Source organism: Antechinus flavipes, chromosome X (assembly GCF_016432865.1).
Source record: "Antechinus flavipes isolate AdamAnt ecotype Samford, QLD, Australia chromosome X, AdamAnt_v2, whole genome shotgun sequence".
Lineage (NCBI taxonomy): Eukaryota > Metazoa > Chordata > Mammalia > Dasyuromorphia > Dasyuridae > Antechinus > Antechinus flavipes.
This window is the reverse complement of record NC_067404.1, coordinates 40,159,788-40,177,371: the sequence shown is the minus strand read 5'-3', so window position 1 is coordinate 40,177,371 and position 17,584 is coordinate 40,159,788. Positions and strand designations below refer to the sequence as shown.

The 17,584-nt window shown below is 42.3% G+C and overlaps 1 protein-coding gene across 1 annotated transcript; it reads left to right on the top strand.

The window, feature by feature from the left end:
* Positions 1 to 1,774: 1,774 nt before the first annotated feature.
* Positions 1,775 to 12,344, top strand: LOC127542672 (adhesion G-protein coupled receptor G4-like). Its single transcript, XM_051968428.1, has 5 exons — positions 1,775 to 2,174; positions 5,541 to 5,821; positions 9,689 to 9,790; positions 10,555 to 10,728; positions 12,054 to 12,344. Exons 2-5 carry the CDS (start codon positions 5,653 to 5,655, stop codon positions 12,155 to 12,157), a joined length of 549 nt encoding a protein of 182 aa, XP_051824388.1. The 5' UTR covers positions 1,775 to 2,174; positions 5,541 to 5,652; the 3' UTR covers positions 12,158 to 12,344.
* Positions 12,345 to 17,584: the final 5,240 nt, after the last annotated feature.

Below are 17,584 nucleotides of genomic sequence, written 5' to 3'. Positions count from 1 at the left end.
TAAGGGCTCTTGACCTGGGGAGTATGAATTGCTTTAAAATGCTTTGATAACTGAATTTAATAGGATTGGTTTCTTTTGTAATACTATATATTTCATGCATTTAAAACCCTAGTTCTCAGAAGGGGTCCATAGACTTCACCAAACTGATTGCCTAAGAGTTCTAGGACACCCCAGGAGTTAAGAACTTACATTACAGAGTAAGGCTTGCTGATTTAGGGGAGCAATATACTGGAAATAAATGATTTTAAAACAATCAAAAACCATCAATAGTATGTTAAAAAAAGACAAAACAAATTTGCAGATATTTCAATTAAATTCTACTTATGTTTTTTTTCTCTTAGCCAACTTCGTCAAGATAATTCATCCAAAATCCTAATCAATTTGTGTGTTGTATTGCTGATGTTGAATCTGTCATTTCTAACCTGTACCTGGTCTGCAACTTTTGACAACTCTGGCCTCTGTACTGCCATGGCTATGCTACTTCATTATTTTCTGATCTCATCCTTCACTTGGATGGGTCTGGAAGCTGTCCACCTGTACTTTGTTGTGATCAAAGTCTTCAACATCCATGTGAAAAATTATATATTTAAATTTTGCTTGATTGGCTGGGGTAAGTACTGATGCTACTGGGTTTGAGTCTCAAGTCATTCCTCCATTTTGTTGATCCCCCAATTCTTTGATAAATCCCATCTGTAGCGTGCTTCACTACACTACAATGTAGGAGTAGGAGCTGCCGCACTAGGGGCCCAACTGGCACTGGCCAGTTACCCAACATAACTCTCGCCTCTTGCTTCCTCCCATATTGTTTTGTCTCCTCTCGTTTCCTTTTCTCTTTCCTATGTCCTCACAGGGCATCATCCCCTTACCTGTGAGTGTTCTGTCCAAGGGAATTTAAATTTTGATCCCAAACTTCCCAAGATATCTTGGCGTTTCCTGACTTTGCCCAGTCCCCCCACTCCAGTCTGATTCACTTGCATATCATGGCAACACAGCTATGCTACTGCTTACTAGCTACATTTCCTTAGATAAGTCTTTGAATCTTGCCTTCAGACCATCTGCTAGGACTTATCTTCTTTAAAAAGCATCTCATTAGTCATTTTGGTTGTGTCTGACTCCTGGTGACCCCATTTGGGGTTTTCTTGGCAAAGATACTGGAATGCCTTCTCCAGCTCATTTTACAGATGAGGAAACTGAGGCAGACAGGGCTAAGTGACTTGCTCAGGGTCACACAGCTAGTAAGTGTCTGAGGCAAGATTTGAACACAGGAAGATCCTTCTTCACTTCACTTTAGAGCTAAGAGGGACATTAGCCATCATTTATTTGGGAGCCAGAAAACAACACTTTATCTAGACAACTGTCTTATTTTACAAATGAGCAAACTGAGACTGAGAGAAGTTAAACTTTAGAAATTTACAATCTTAGAAGATTTTTTATTTGTTTTATGGTTTCACTGAATTTCCCCATGTCAAAACTATGGTAGTTTCTGAGGTAGGTCAGCAACTCATCTGCAACTTAGAGATAAAGTGGCTCCATGTCACACAGCCTATTAGAGGCAAGATTTGAATCCAGTTTAGTTCTCTGCCCACTATCTCTCAGTGCCAGCATTATTATACCTATTTTATAGCTAAGCAGAATGAGGCTGAAAAAGCACTCAATGATCACTTAGTGACTTGATTCTTCCCCCTTTTCCAAGGCAGTGTGACAGTAGGCCTCCGGAGGCACAAGGACCTGCCTGGAAGCAGCGTGCCGAAGGAGAAAATTGGGGCGGCCTACCTTGGAGGAAAAAATGCTCGAGAAAAATCTGCATCCCAGTGCAACCCATTGCCAAGTTGCTTTTTGGCATGACTGCCGTATGTAACAAGCTGTGGGTGCTGTGTTTGAGCCGTTGGCCCACTGTTTCCGTTAGCAGATTGGAAAACTCCTCCTTGGGATGTTTAGCTTTGGAGAATCCACAAACCATTCTGGTTTTCTGCTGCCCATTCGTCTATGACTCATTGAACGTGGCAGGAGGTTTCTTGAGGTATGCTTTGTGTATGTGTTCCTGCCTGATGTGGTCTTTCTTTATTCACCCCTCCCTGCCCCATTTTCCCACTAGGGCTTCCAGCAACCATCGTGGGAATCATCTCTATTGTGAACAGGGATTTATATGGCATTTTGAAGGCATCTTCATCATTGTAAGTATAAGTGTCTTGAATGAATGAAAGTTGTGTGAGGTGACAGGAGACAGATGTGATGGGGAAGGATGTATGGGACTTTGTATTAGATAAAGTAAGGGGTAGACCGGTCTCCCAGATTTTAGTAGCGCAAGGAGGGCTGATTTCATTACTTAGGAAAGCACTCTCTCCACTGGGACAAAACACAACTGTCCCACTGCTACTGCTCCTCCATTCCTCATCCCCCATCACCATGCTTTCCTACAGAGTTATCATGCTGAGGATACGAGAGTCAGACCGCAGTTCAGGTGCTGTGTTCAGTCCCGGAAGCCACATTTTAGGTGGACCGGGATGGTTTAGGAGCCTTGAGATCATGATGTATGAGGATCGGCTAAAGGAACTATTTCCAGCTGGTTATCCTGAAAAGGAATCTCAGGAGGCATCCGAGAGGGTATCTGAGCAGAAGCAGTGAAGCAAAAAGTGGGCAAAATGCTAGACCCAGACGCAGGAGGACCTCATCTTAAATACTTAAAATCAGTATGTCCCTGGACCAGTCACAAAACATTTTTCAGACCTCTGTTTCCTTATCTGAAAAAGATGACCTCTGAGGTCCCTCTAGGTCAATAGCTATGATCTTTAAATCTTTATATATATATATGTATATATGTTAAGTATTATGTAAATCTTAGTTATTCATATTGTTATCATATATTTGAAGTGCCATCTTGTGAGAGAAGGCTTAGTCTCATTTTACTTGATGTCAGAGGGCAGAAAATGGAATAATAGGTAGAAATTATCAGAGGCACATATTTCAGCTTGATGAAAAGAAAAAAAAATTCTAACAATTAGATCTGGCTAAAGTGGAAAGGATTGCTTTGGGAGGAAGTCAATTGGCTGGCACGAGAGAGCAGCAAATGCTGGACCACAACTTGTCAATTCTGTTGTAACCTGGCCTCCCTTCCAAAGCTTTGACTCTTGGATTAACCTAGTCCAGGAAAGTCATCGGGATGGGGCACCCAAAGGAGGGACTCAAACTTAGCTCTCCAAATCTGGTGCCACCCATGGGGCAAGCTTCTTTATACACAGCTAGGCCGGACCTCAGATGACAGACATGTCCTATAGGCTCCCACTTGTTCATCTTCTGGATTTGAGCTCTGCCATTGAGAACTCAGGATTTGAGGAGCACCAGAGGACGACGTAGTAGAAATCCCATGATATAGGCTCTTTTTTTCCCTTTGGCCTATATAAGGAACTCCCAGTATGAAAACTCCCTCTACCAGTGCAGATCTGCACCCATTCTGCAACTTTGTCTTAGTTTTCTGGGGAACTGAGGAAACATAGGCTCATGAGCTAGCTGAAACCTGGTTAGACACATGTTTTCTGATTCCAAGTCCAGAGTTCATTTGACTCTACCAGGTATATGGCAAGCCTGACTTTCCTGAAGCTGATTGCCCCCCACGGAGAGAAACTAATAAGTCTATATCCCTACTTGATCAGGAATCTTCTCTAAAGACCTACAGACTCCTCACCTCTGCAATAAGTCATCCTACTCTGGGACACCGTGTTCTTAATTGTTAAGAGAGTTTTTCTCAAGTCAAACTTCTGTCTGCATCTATGCAGCCTCCAGTTGCACTGTTGCTAGTTCTGTTCTCTGAGACTGATAGAACAAGTTTCATCCTTCTCTTTCAGACCCTTGAGGCAGCTGGGTAATGCAGTAGGTAGTACACCATGCCTAAATTCAAATTCAGCCTCAGAAACTTATTAGCTATGTGCCCCTGGGCAAGCCTGTTTGCCTCAGTTTCTTCATCTTTAAAATGGGGATGACAATAATAGCACCTATCTGCCAAGGCTGTTGTAACGATCAAATGAGATCATTTGTAATGTATTTACTTAGCACGGTGCTTGGCACGCAATAACTGCTACAGAAATATTACCTATTATTATTATTGCTCTTACTTGAAAACATATAGCAAGTGTCTAAGTTTCTCTTTCTGACTCAGTTTCTTCAGCCGTAAAACAGGCATCAGTAGCTTGAGGTTGTGAGGGCGATGCTCAAGAAACTTTAAAGTGAGATACAGACGTCGTTGTGTGGGGCTGCAGAATAGGGCTGCAGGCTACAAGAGAGTTGGTTATTATATTAAATTGGTCTTGTACCCATGTCCCACAACAGAGAGATGATTAATGAATGCCTCTGGTAGGTAATTGGAGATGTTACACATGCACCATTGCACACTTCTTAATAGAAAAACACCGTCCATCACCCCCTTAGGGCCCAGTATTTCCCTTTGTCCCTGTCATGGTTATAGTAGGAGGCTTGAAATTCACATAACACAACATGTTCCTCCTCAGTTCTCCTTCCATTGTATTTTCATTATCGTTGACAGTTTCACCATAGCCGAGAAAATGGAGTGGGATCCGACTTGTTTTATTGGGCCCCGGGGGCAGAAAAGGGAGCAATAATTGGTAGAAATTGTAAGGAAGCAAATTTAGGCCTGATTTGTAAGGGTCATTTTTCTTAGCACTGAGGACTGTCCCAGAGCGGAATGGCTGCCTCTTTGGGAGGTAGCGGGGTTCTCCCCTCATTGTAAATCTTCAAGAAAAAGCAGTACGATCACTGTTCAGCTATGTTTAGACAGCCTCTGAAAACCTTTCCAACTCTGAGTAGGAACTTTCACAAAAGGAGCTAACTCTGTTGTTCAGATGGGGACTTGCCTGGTACCACTAAGCTCCTAGCAAAAGAGGAGTTCCCATAGTTCCCTGGGTCTAAGTCCAGCTTGGCCATGCTGTATGACCTGGTACAAGCAACTTAGCCTCTCAGAGCCTTGGTTTCATCCCCTATAACAACATAGGGGATTGGACTTCAAATATTGAATCCTAGCCTATCGTAAGTAGGAGGCGTGGAAATATGTTTAACATGATTGAACATGGATAACCGATATCAGATTGCTTCGCCATCTGGGGGAGGGAAGGGAGGGAGGGGAAAAAAAATTGGAACTCAAAATCTTACCAAAATGGATGTTGAAAACAATCTTTACATGTAATTAAAAAGATTAAAATTAAATTTGAAAAATTAAAAATACATTGAAAAATAAGTGTGAGGTACTTAATAAATGCCCCCTTTGTGGTAATGAATGTCATCATCATGGTGTGGGCCTAGACTGGGAATCCAGAGACACAAGTTCTATTATAGACTACCACCTCTATGTGACTTCAGACAACTTAACTGCCCATCTCTGGGCCTCATTTTCCTGCTTTGTAAAATGGGGAGGGGACATATTCAGGACCTGAGGGTTTTACAGATTCTTTTGAGTTCTGACAGTCTGCGGTTCTATTTTTCTCTATTTGACACATTTTCCCCCCTTTCTCTTCTTTTTTTTTCTTTTACAGCTGCTGGATTGAAGATGATCTTACCTTTTACATCTCCACTGTGGCCTATTTTTGCCTCATATTTCTCATAAATCTAGCCATATTCTTCGCTGTCCTTTATCAAGTTAGTTTCATGAAATCTCAGAAGCACAGAGTGTTGAGAAGCATAGTACTGCATGACCTCAAGAGTGCTGCGAGCCTCATCTTCCTGTTTGGTCTCACCTGGGGCCTGGCCTTTTTTGCTTGGGGCCCTGCGAGGACCTATTTTTTGTATCTCTTTTCCTTTTTTAATGTGGCACAAGGTAATCCATATGAGCTGACCCATATATGGAAAGCGCTTTGCAAACCTGCTTATAAACACTGGTTATTATTATTATAAATTAGCATCAGTGGCCTGAAGCTCACTCCCACTGTCTTTAAGAACAGTCACGTGCCTGTTATATTTCAAAATCCTATGCCAATTGGCCGCAGGATGAATTCTCTTGACCGTTCTGACCTGCCATTTCACTGCTGACACTTAGAAAAGGTCTTGAGCCAAGTCGCTGTGCCTGAAAGATTCATTACTCTGTGCAGCCGGGCTGCTGAGAGAGATGGACTGGTCTTTGGGCACACGTTCACTGCCTGTCCAGGCTTATTAACTGATGCTTACGGGAGTCTACATGTTCTCCAAGGCTAGTAACCTTGGAGAACATGACATGATGGAGCATCAGAGAAGGACATTAGTAGAGGTCTGATGTTCTCAAAGGCAAGGGAGCTGCCACCATTGTACGCCAAGTCTTTCATTATCTATTGGGCTGACAACTTGGCATCTGTTAGATATTGGAGATTTGAACCACCTCATTATTCAAGGGAATGGGGAGAAGCCTGAAAAGCAACCGGAGTCCAAGCCACAGTATAGATTTTCTAGCATTTCTTGAAGTTCATTTTATTAGGCTGCCGTCACTGTAATCTGATGCATGGTTTAAGACGGAAGGGCAGTGAGGATGACAGCAGACTTAGCAAATTGCCTTCGATTATTCCACTGGGAGCTTGAGAAGGAGGCAAAAAAAAGTTTGGACCTAGTTTTAAAGGTCACCTGAAATCTTTTGATATAATTACTACCCTTCTGTGTGCCTGTGTATCTGAAGCAGGTTAGGGAGGGGGGCGGGGTAGGGGGGGTGAGAGAAAACAACAATGGTTTAAGTCATCTGGGGCTAGGGAGAGTTCTGGTTCTAACATTCTAGATGATTTTCAGCATCACTTTGACATCACTGTCCCTATCACTGAGCTTCAGTTTCCCCATTGTGATGGGGACGGGGCTGGGGAAACAACAAGGGTTTTTAGTCATCCTAGGGCTAATGAGAGTTCCAACTCTAATAACATTTTAATTCTGTGAAGAGGATTAACTAGATGACTCTAAGCGTAGCCACTGTCTGGCTGCCCATTCTGGGTCCTAGTTTCTTCACCTGTAGAGGGATACGGAAAGAGCAAGGGTATATAGTCTTTCTCTTAAAGATGGGATGAGTTCTGAATCTTTGTGAAGGCTGATGACTTAGTAGTCTAGCCAGCCTTGACAACCACTACCCCCTTTTGTGGATCTCAGTTTCCCCTCTGTGGGGGCGGGGGGGAGGAGAAGAGAGGGAGAGTAATTCTAAAGCTAGTTTGATTTTCATCTCTTAAGATTTTGATTCTCGGAGTCTTGACAAGAACTGCCCCTCCTTCCTTGGCCTCAGTTTTTCCACCTATAAGGGGTGGTTGGGGAACATTTTCATTTTGTGAAGGCCAGATGAACTTTATGATTCCAGCTAGAGCCTAGTAATGATCAGTGCCCCTCTCTCGGTCTCAGCTTCCCCACTAATGGGGGTAGTGGCTGGGAAACAACAGGGAGTCATTCAAGTCATTCAAGTAAAGAGAAGTCTGACCCTGACATTCTGACTTCGTGTAAGAGTTGAACTTTATGATCTAAAAATGTGGCCAACTGATATTCCCCACCCCAAGCCCCTCTTCTTCTGCTTTCTTTTTTTTTCTGAGAAGGCACTAGGTGAAGGACCATGCTAGCTGACAACCCTCTCAAAATCCAGATATGGATTTTGAATTCAGGCTTCTGTGTCATGGAGAGGGAATGAAGGAGAAACCAGTAAAATGATTTGAGAGAACAATATTAGGGCTTGAGAAAAAAGCAACCAGATAAGAAAAAGTGTTTAGCAAATTTCTTCTCCTACCCAACTAAATAAAATCCCTTCAATACAGAGTCCTTCTAGGTCAAGGATCCAAACAGGATTAGAAAAGACAGGAGAGGTCTGTTTTAAGAAAATAGGCCTTTCTGGATGGGTAGGCTAGAGAAAATGGTTGAATTATTGGGACCTATCATCTGTATTACAATGACACTGCCATTCTTTAGTTGTATTGTTGCTTCAGCACCAGATTTTATAGAAAATGATGCCATTTGGGGCCCAGACAATATATAAGGATTTATTCAGTCCTTCCGAGAGATGGAAAGTAGCAAAGGGGGTTAAATCAAAACCCATTCAGATAGAAAAGGTTCCTGTAATTACTTTACTTCATGGACAAGGAAACTGAGGCTTAGACAAAGGGATCCTACCATATACCCTATTCCATTAACCATGTTAGTAGAGTGGCTTCTCAGGCTCTTTAGAAACTCAAGATCTTCCATATAAAAAAATCCAAAGCCTAATATTACATTCAAAATAACAAAGGCAAATAGTAAATAGTTACAAGGCATTGCAATTTATGGTTATTTTTGTAGCATATTTTATACCATTATCTAAATTGATCTTCACAGGCATTCTTTTGAGGTAAGTAGGATATGGTTAGGAGGAGAAAACAGGCCCAGTCAGAAGTGACTATTCTGTCCAAAAATAGATAAGAGTGAACAAACAGAAAATAGAGACCAAGGGAGAAGCACAGGTGGAGAGAGAAAGAGACAAAGAGAAAGGCAGAGTGGGAAGGGAATGAGACACGAGAGACAAAGACAAAGATGGGGGAATGGAATGAGAGAAAAGGAGGAATGGTTGCTTTTTTCTTAAGTCCTAACACTGTTCTCTCAAATCATTTTACCGGCTTCTCCTTCTTTCTGTCTCCATGACACAAAAACCTGAGTTTAAAATCTAGGCCTGACATATCTGGACTTGGTGCTATTCCAAGAACAGCCAACATCGTCCTTCACTTGGTGATTTCTCTTAAAAAAAAAAAAACCAAACAGAAGAAGATGGGACTTGGGATGGGAGTAGCAGTTGACCACATTTTTAAATCACAAAATTCAACCCTTTCATGGAGTCCGAATGTTAGAGAGATGGACTTCTCTTTACCTGAATGAGTCCTGTTGTTTCGTTTCCCAGCCACACCCCCCATTAGAAGGGAAGCTGATTCCCAGAGAGGGGTACTGAGAGAAAAGGCTGAGGGATGGGAAGGGTAAGGGAATGAGAGAGAAAAAGAGTTGGAGTGGGTAAAAGGGACTTCCAGGGCTATAGAATCCACAGGTAATTTCTCCTGAGTTTCTGTTGCTCAATTTCTGTGCCAAGAAAATGAGGATTGTACTAGATGCTCTGCGCTGAGGTGGGAATCCTTTAGGGGAAGGAACGATTCGGTGGGGGGGGAGATGTAAGACTAAAGTGGTCGCTAAAAAGCTTTTATATTGTACAGAGTATGGAGTTGGGGAAAAATTGGTGTCAAGTAGCCATGGTTAGTGATGGCACTCAGCTCAGTCTGAGAAATAGCCATGTATCCTAAATTCACAGATTCTAGAAAGGGTCACCATAACTCTTCCCATAGAAATCACTTAGACTCCCCTCCTCCTCATTTGATAGATGTCAGCAACCTGGGGCCCCTAGAAAGGGAAGTAGGATAACCAATGAGTTGTATGGTGTTATAGTAACCTATTTAACAATAGATAACACCCTGTTCTATTTCCAATTCATCACTGTACCAGGCTGGTGTGGGCAGTGAGAAAAGGGGAAGGAAACAAAGGGACTCGTGGGCAAAGTCTTGACACCTAGAACCCCAACAATAAGCAGAGCCTGATACATGCCCCCCCTCCCAGTCTCACATTTGGAAACCTACCTACAAAGGCATGGGATGGCTCTAATACTGCTATTCAAAGAACAGCCGAGGCCAGAAAGTACAAGATTCTGCCCATTAATGCTTCCTTTGCCTTCCTTTGCCTGATATAGGATTCTTTGTCTTTGTGTTCCACTGCCTATTGAAGAAGAATGTGAGAAAACACTGTCAAGACTGTTTGTGTTGTGGAAGGCTGCAACGGAATAACAAATCTGGTAAGACACCTGACAGTTAAAGCATGGCAAAGTTTATTTAACTTAGCAAATAATTTCTCTCAGAGTCTTATTTGGCACAAGTTCAGACTCTCTACCTTCTTCCCATGAACACTCTTGGCATTCGGTACTGGGCTTGGTCTGGGCCCAACGCCGACGTAAACGAAAGAAAGTTTTCATTGGCCACTTGGTTCTATAGGAGCGTTTCTTTGCGGTAGATTTGGAACGCGTGCGCTTCTGAGGCAAGCTCTCCGGTTGCTTCTCGGTCTTCTGCTCTTGAGGACTGGGTTCTTCCATCACTTCTACGATGAAATTTAAGGCATCGGTGCCAAAATGACTCACCAGCACACCTGAAAACATTCCTTTATGGTCGGGTAGGCTAGAGAAAATGGTGGAATTCTCTGGAGCTATCATCTGGATCACAATGATACTGTCATTCTCTAAACGTACTGTTGCATCAACATCAGATTTCATAGAAAATGATGCTGTCTGGGGCTCAGGCAACATATATTTTTTCTTTTGGGCCTCTGGGGGCTTTGATTGCTGGGAAGGCTTGGGTTTGGGGAAGAGGCCAGCCAGAAGCCCTTTCCTGAACATTGAGGCAGCTCAGAAAAACTGCCAGGCAAGCCTTGGGCAGCCCTTTATATTGATTTTCCCATGTCATACATCATAATCCTATCTCTCATGTCATCACAGAAATTGAGTCATGGAGGCCACTGTCATGATGTCAGCATTTTAATTCATGCACTGATTTGCTATCATTTTAGATGGGCCCAGAAGATCTGGACTAAAATGTAAGGACAAGCAGCACCAAACACAAGAGAACTGTGAGGATTTATTGGTAATACAGTCTCAAGCGGTAACCATGCCACGCAATCAGCCTCTGCCCACTCTCAGGGGCTCTGAATGCAGGAACGATTTCTTCACAAATGTCCAAAGTGGTGAGAAGCATTCCATGCTGATGCTTGGCTTAGGGGTTTGGGGGAAAGGAAAGATGGAAGGGCCCTCTGATGTTTTTACCCCCAAATCAATGTCTACTGGGCAGCAGACAGCATTAGATTTGGGGTCAGAGAATCTCTCTTGAAATCCCAGCCTGGGTGATCCTAAACAAGTCACTGATATCTAGGCTTTAGAAATTTGAAGGGACTGGATTGGAATCATTAGATCTATGATCCTATTAGCCTATGATTCCATGGCCCCTGATATTCCTTCCATCAGGAAATCTGGAGATTTTCCGGTGGCCATATGAATTTAGGCACAGATAAAGCACATAACTTTGACATAATTTCATCCAGAAAAACCAGGCTGGGTGAGTGAACTCAACTGATTAACACACATGTCCTAATAAGATCACAGGCACAGGGTTTTTTTTTCCCTTATAAGGAAAGCTAGCTGACCACCGAGACACTGATTAACATACATGTCCTAACGAGGTCATAGACACAGGGATTTTTTTCCTTATAAGGAAAGCTAGCTGACCACTGAGGCACTGATTAGCATGTCCTAATAAGGTCATAGATACGGGATTTTTTCCCTTATAAGGAAAGCTAGCTGACCACTGAGGCTGAAGGAGGATTGCCAACATACATCATAATAGGATGACCCTTTCTAGTTTGCAAAATGTTTTTTCCCATCGTGGGAGCAAAACTAGGCCAATGAAAGGGTTACCGCTACTAGAAATCAAAGTAATTGGTTGGAGTTCTGGCTTGGCCACTGTGGTTGCTTTCCTGTTTTATAAAGTGTACGTACTTTCATCTGTAGAACCACAAGTAGTTTCCACAATTAATCTGAGCTCATCAGCCTTTAGGTATCCTTACCATCATAGATTTAAAGCTGTTGATCTTTGAGATCACCAGGGACAAATGTTTTCATCAACAGTGTCATAAACATGGGTCTATGCTCTCTGATCTAAATTCTGACCTTCTGTGTTCTAAGGTATTTCTATCTCACACATCCTGTACTGTTTCCTAGTCTAGGCTATTAAGCTCAGTTTATTGGTGTCTTTGAACTAATCAAGTACCAGTCAAGGTGATGGAGTCTTATGAGGAAAAGCTAGTGAAAGAAAAGCTGTTTCCACAGCCATGGAAAGCTAGTTGCTAAATCTGTGCTTTGTGGTCATAATGGAGTCTGGATGAGATGAGACCATGATGATGTTAGACTGAAAAAACTCCAACCCAAGAGTGTGGGAGGGGACAAGGGAAGTGAGGAGGAGGAGGACAAGAGAGCCATTTTTTAAGGTTTCTCCTTTCTTTCATTCACTCCGCAGATGGCTGTGATGAAACTGCTTTATCACCAAAGTACTGTGGTAGGAGACGACATGACTCAACATCAGAAACACAAGACTTTGAATCCTGCCTCGGGATTTACTAGCTGTATGACCCTGGACCAGTCACTGGGGCCACCATCTTTGTTGACGATTTTGTCTCTAAAATGAGTAATAATATGATAATTTTTTCTCAGGGGCATTGTAACATCAAAAGAGATGTTCATGAAATATTTTGTAAACCTGAAGGCACCATAGAAATAGTATTGTTATTTTCCCATTAAAGAGCATATATAAACCAGTTCACAGGAAGCATTGTTGATTTTCCTGGGATCATCTGTCTTTGAGCCAGAAGAAACTTTGGGGTTCCTGTGGTTGGCCTGTTCACATTTTGGGGTTTCATTTTGGTAGTAAGGATTGGAAAAAGGCAAACAAGTTTGAGGGTGTTAATTTCATCTCTTCCTATAACTTCTCCCATCCTGGGTCCGTCACCCGCCCTCCCGGTGATCGAATTCTTGCTGGATGATACAGAAACTACAACACTAACCTCTTGGTACTTTTAAACTCATTGAAATGTGATTGCCAAGGAGAAAGGTGTTCTCTTCACATCCCACGAGCCCCATTAGGCCTGAGAAACATAAGTGAGACCATCTGAAACAAGAGCCCAACTTCTAGGCAGTAATACTGAAGGAAGAGATACTTATTTCTGCACCTTTACAGCTTTCCAAGGTCTACATTGCTTATGAGTATCCTCTTTCCATTGGTCTTTTTATCTGATGCAAGTTAGTTTAGAGTCTGCTTAACCACAATGCAAAGAGCACAATTTAACTCTTGAGCTTAAGTTTCAGCAATGTCATCGGCAGCATCAGGAGTTCTAGTTTAACATACTTTCAAAGATTAGTTAAGAAAGTCTGGCATCCTCCAGTCCAGGTTTATACTCTGGGCCAAACCACTTCTAATTTGGGACAGTTGTTTCTCTTGTGGGCCTAAGTTTTCCATAAAATGAAAAAAAACTAGACTGTTGTCCAATCAATTGCCATTTATTAAGAACTTGCTGTGCACCAGACATCATCACAAATGTTGAGGATACGAAGGCAAGAGTGAAAATGTTCCTGCTCTTGAACAACTTATGTTATTGGTGGCAACAACATGTACGGCGGTGAGGAGAGCTCTATTGAAAGCAGGAGAATAGGAATATCTTCACATAGAAGGTGGCCTTTGAAGTGAATCCTGGAGGATGTTCTAGATTCTAAGAAACTTAGTAAAAGAGCTTCTTCCAGTCACAGGACAAAGCCTTGGCAAAAATATGATGGCAGGCTATCGAACGGCACATACTGGGAGCACCAAGTAGGCCATATTATCGAGTAGATCATATTGCCAACCAGGCTGTCTTGCTAAGCAGGCCATATCAATGAGTAGACCAATATTATCAAGTAGCCCCAAATGCCCCAAATTGCTAAGCCCGCTACGCTTAAGTACCCAAAGCTTGAGCAAATAGCAAGCAGATCTAGAAGTCCTAATAGGAAGCGAAGGGCCTCAGGTGGAATGAAAACCTCATGGTAGGAAGATGACTTATTCCAAAGATCCAGGCAAAGAGCAGGGTAGCATTGTATATTAAGAAGGTATATTCATATGAGTGAGCCTAGGCATAGAGAGGCAGAAAAATGCAGTAGAGAGCATTTGGATGGAATTCAGCAGAGGAAGAGAAAGAGTTTTGTTATTAACATTCATGGATAGAAAAAGAAAATAGATGAAGAATCCAAGAAACATCACAGATTTAACACAGAAGCCCAATATGGTAGTAATGGGAGACGTCAGTTATCCAGACATCTACTGGAGCTCTCTGTTTGTCCAAAACATAATGCCAAGGCCTCAAGGTACAGCCATAGCAGAAATAAAGCATAAGACTTAACAGAAGGTGATGAAGGTGATTGAACCCATATGAGAATCAGTTGAAGAAACTTAGGATGTTTAGCCTGGAAAAGAGAAGAATCAGTCTGGGTGTGGAAGCTATGTTTTTGAAAGCTGTCCTAAGAAAGAAAGATTAGATTCTTTGTCTGGCCCCAGAGAGCAGAAGCGGGAGCAGTGGGGGGAGGAGAGGGAGAATTACAAGAAGGCAAATTTAGGCAAACTTCTTAACAATGAGAACTGGCCCAAAATACAATGGGTTGCCTTAAGAGATGAATCCATTTCCTTGGAGGTTTCCAAGCAGAGGCTGGATGTGTCACAGTTGGGGGGATTCCTGTTGAGTATGACTTAGACTGGATGAGACTAGAAGGTCCCTTCCATATATCAAATTCAGTGCTTATCTCTGGTTTTATGACCCGGGATCCTTGCCGCTTTACCTCTCTGAGCCTTGGTTTTCTCATCTGTAAAACAGATATAATTATAGCATCTACCCAAGCAGGCTAATTTCAGAAAAAAACCTGGAAAGACTTACATGAATTGACACTGATGAAGTGAGCAGAACCAGAAGAACATTTGTACACAGCAAAAACAACATTATGTGATGATCAAGTATGATAGACTTGGCTCTTCTCAGCAATACATTGATTTCAACAGACTTGGGATAGAAAATGCCATTCACGTCCAGAGTACTATGGAAACTGAATATGCATCAAAACATACTATTTTCACCTTTTTTGGTTTGCTGTTTCTTTCTCGTGATTTTTCCCTTTTGTTCTGATTTTTCTTTCACAAAATGACTAATAGGGAAACATGTTAAACATGTACATATATAATCTATATCAGATAGCTTGCTGTCGTAGGGAGAGGGAAGGTAAGGGAGGAGGGAGGAAAAAACCGTGGAACTCAAAATCTTATTAAAAATGTTGAAAACCATTTTTATGCGTAAATTGGAAAAATAAAATACTATTGAATTTTTAAAAAATATAATAAAGCAAAAAAATAGCATCTACCTTATAGGGTTATGGTGAGACTCAGATGAGATTCGACCTATATAAGGGGCATTATTTGCAAAGGTGTAACATGGGAAACTCAATGGAGCTGTTGTATGCAATAGGCTTTGCAAGCTATAAAGTGCCATATAAATATTAGCTATTGTTATGGTTATTATCATCAATACTTCAAGGATCTATTGCTTCATGAGATTATAGATTTATAGAATAAGGGTTGTCATGGTATAAATGACTAGAGAACTGGTCCTGGAGCCAGAGGCTCTTGCTTCCCATGTGTGGCCATGGACAAGTCATAGACATCCTGACTTATCTGCTAAGTTACAAACACATTGCAATTTGCATTGATGGAGGGAGTTTCCACAGCAGTGAGATCACAGATCTTGGATGTTTGACTGTCCTAACTTGCTATAAGGAAAAGTAAAGGTCAGGTCTATTTGTGCCCAAGGTACTAGGAATCGTGACGCTCTTTACCTAATGGTGGAGTAGATAGCTGTTCTTGTGTGATAAGAAAGGTTCCACAAGGGTCCATCTGCCCTGAAGTTCTCCTTCTCTCCTCCTTCCCTACCTGACTCCAATCTGAAATCCCCGCTATTAGAATGATCACTTTAAATTAAAGTTCTGTGCATCCAAAAGGCATCTGTCAGAATATGCGAATGGTAGGCATGGGATTATTGCCAGGGTAGCCACTAAAAAGTACTTAGCATGGATTAATTTCTCAGATTAGAAGAATCTGAGGTGGGGAGGGCTCTAAGAGATGATCTAATCTCCCCTCACCCCTGACAAGTGGATTAATCAACATCCTTTTAACATTCTCAACAAGGGACAGCTCCAGTGCTGGTGCCGAACAGTCCATTTCATTGACGGAAGGTTCTAATTGTTAATGCTTCCTTTTATTGAACTCCAATCTACTTCGTTATGACTTCTGCCCATTTGTACTAGTATTGCACTCAGAAGCTTATACGCAATAAGAAATCGACTCCCTTTTCCACATGGCAGCCCTTCTGATATCTGAAGACAGTGATCATGTCCCCCTTAAGTCTCTTCTTCTGCAGGCTAAACATCCCCAGCTCCTTATAAGAAGATGTGCTTTTGAATCCCTTCATCCTCTTGGTTATTAAGCATCTTCTGTATGCAGGGCACAAGGGAAGGAAAGATGAAAAATGATGAAGTCGCTTTCCTCAAGGAGACATTACATTCTCTTTCACATGGAGAAGCAGGGTGATAGGGAATTACAAGTATACCGATAAGTCTTAATACAACATAGGAAGCGATGGAGGGCAAAGGAGAGATCCTGGCAAGTACTCAAGGACAATTTGGAAAGAGAGAACACTTTTAAGTGGGGAGGATCTGGGGAGGGCCCAGTGGGGATGGGGAGGAGATGGCACCCAGAAGGCACTTCTATTGAACACATATTAGTTTGTCAGCATTTATTAGGCACTAACTGTGATAGGGATACAAAGAATGGGGGGAAAACAGCTCCTGCCTTTGAGAAGCTCACATTCTAGTGAGGCACTAGGCCTAGTTTCAATGGGAAGTAATCTCTAAGGAAAGACGGTATGACTAGGAATAGCCTCTTGCAGAAGGTGGAATCTGAGCCGAGTCTTAAAGGAAACCAGAACACAGAGTCAGAGCAGAATCACGGGGTTTTGTCAGACTGATCTACTGTGGCCCAAAGGCCTGAGAACTTACTGAGGAGGTGACAGGAAGCATCAAGATGCTAATAACTCAAGTGAAGATTCCAGCACTTGTTCCTTCTCCCCAGCTTCCTATTGTTGGGAATCTGATAGAGGGTAAAGGAGCAAGCAGGAAATATGGATGAACACACAGATCACCTTGCCTGGGAAACCCTGCCGAGTGAGCCATTCCAAAGGCTATTTGAAACTCCCAGGTAGCAAGCCATCATTGATTTAGTAGATGACAAGATCCTAGCTCTAGAGCAGGAAGAGACCTCGGAGATCTTCCAGTCCAATTTCCCCATTCTACGGTTGAGGAAACTGAGGCCCCAGAGGTTAAGTGATTGGCCTGAAGTCACACAGCTAGGAAATAACCAAGGCTTAGGCAGTTATTTGAGGAACATAGAGATTAGATGACTTCCTCACTAGCACGGAGTCTCAAAAAGAAAGATTTGAACCCAGATTTTCTTGACCCCTAGATTAGTGATACATATATCATGCTGTGCTTGTTTAGAAACCCTAGTGGACATTGTCACAATAGAGTATAGGATGATGGGATTATAGATTTAGAACCAAAGATAACATTAAAAGTATTTGGGTTCAACCCCTTCATCTTACAGTTGGGGAAACTGAGGCCCAGAGAGGTCCTGTGATTTGCTAAAAATCACACAAATAGTAAGTGACAGAGTCAGTTGAAACCTAGCTCCTCTGCTGGCAAATCCATTTTTCCAACATTGGGTTTCTTTTTTTAGTGGAGAAGCCACTGGACTTGGAATCAGACCATTCCAAGCTTTGACAATAGTCAAAATTAAAATGCTTAACTGGCAGCTAGGAATGGTCTGATTCCAAGTCCAAAAACAGGCACAAAGACAAGACCTGACTATCAGGAACAAGCACGTCTTGTTCGGTCTGTGTGCGGTCTGCAAAGCTGTTACCTTTCCCC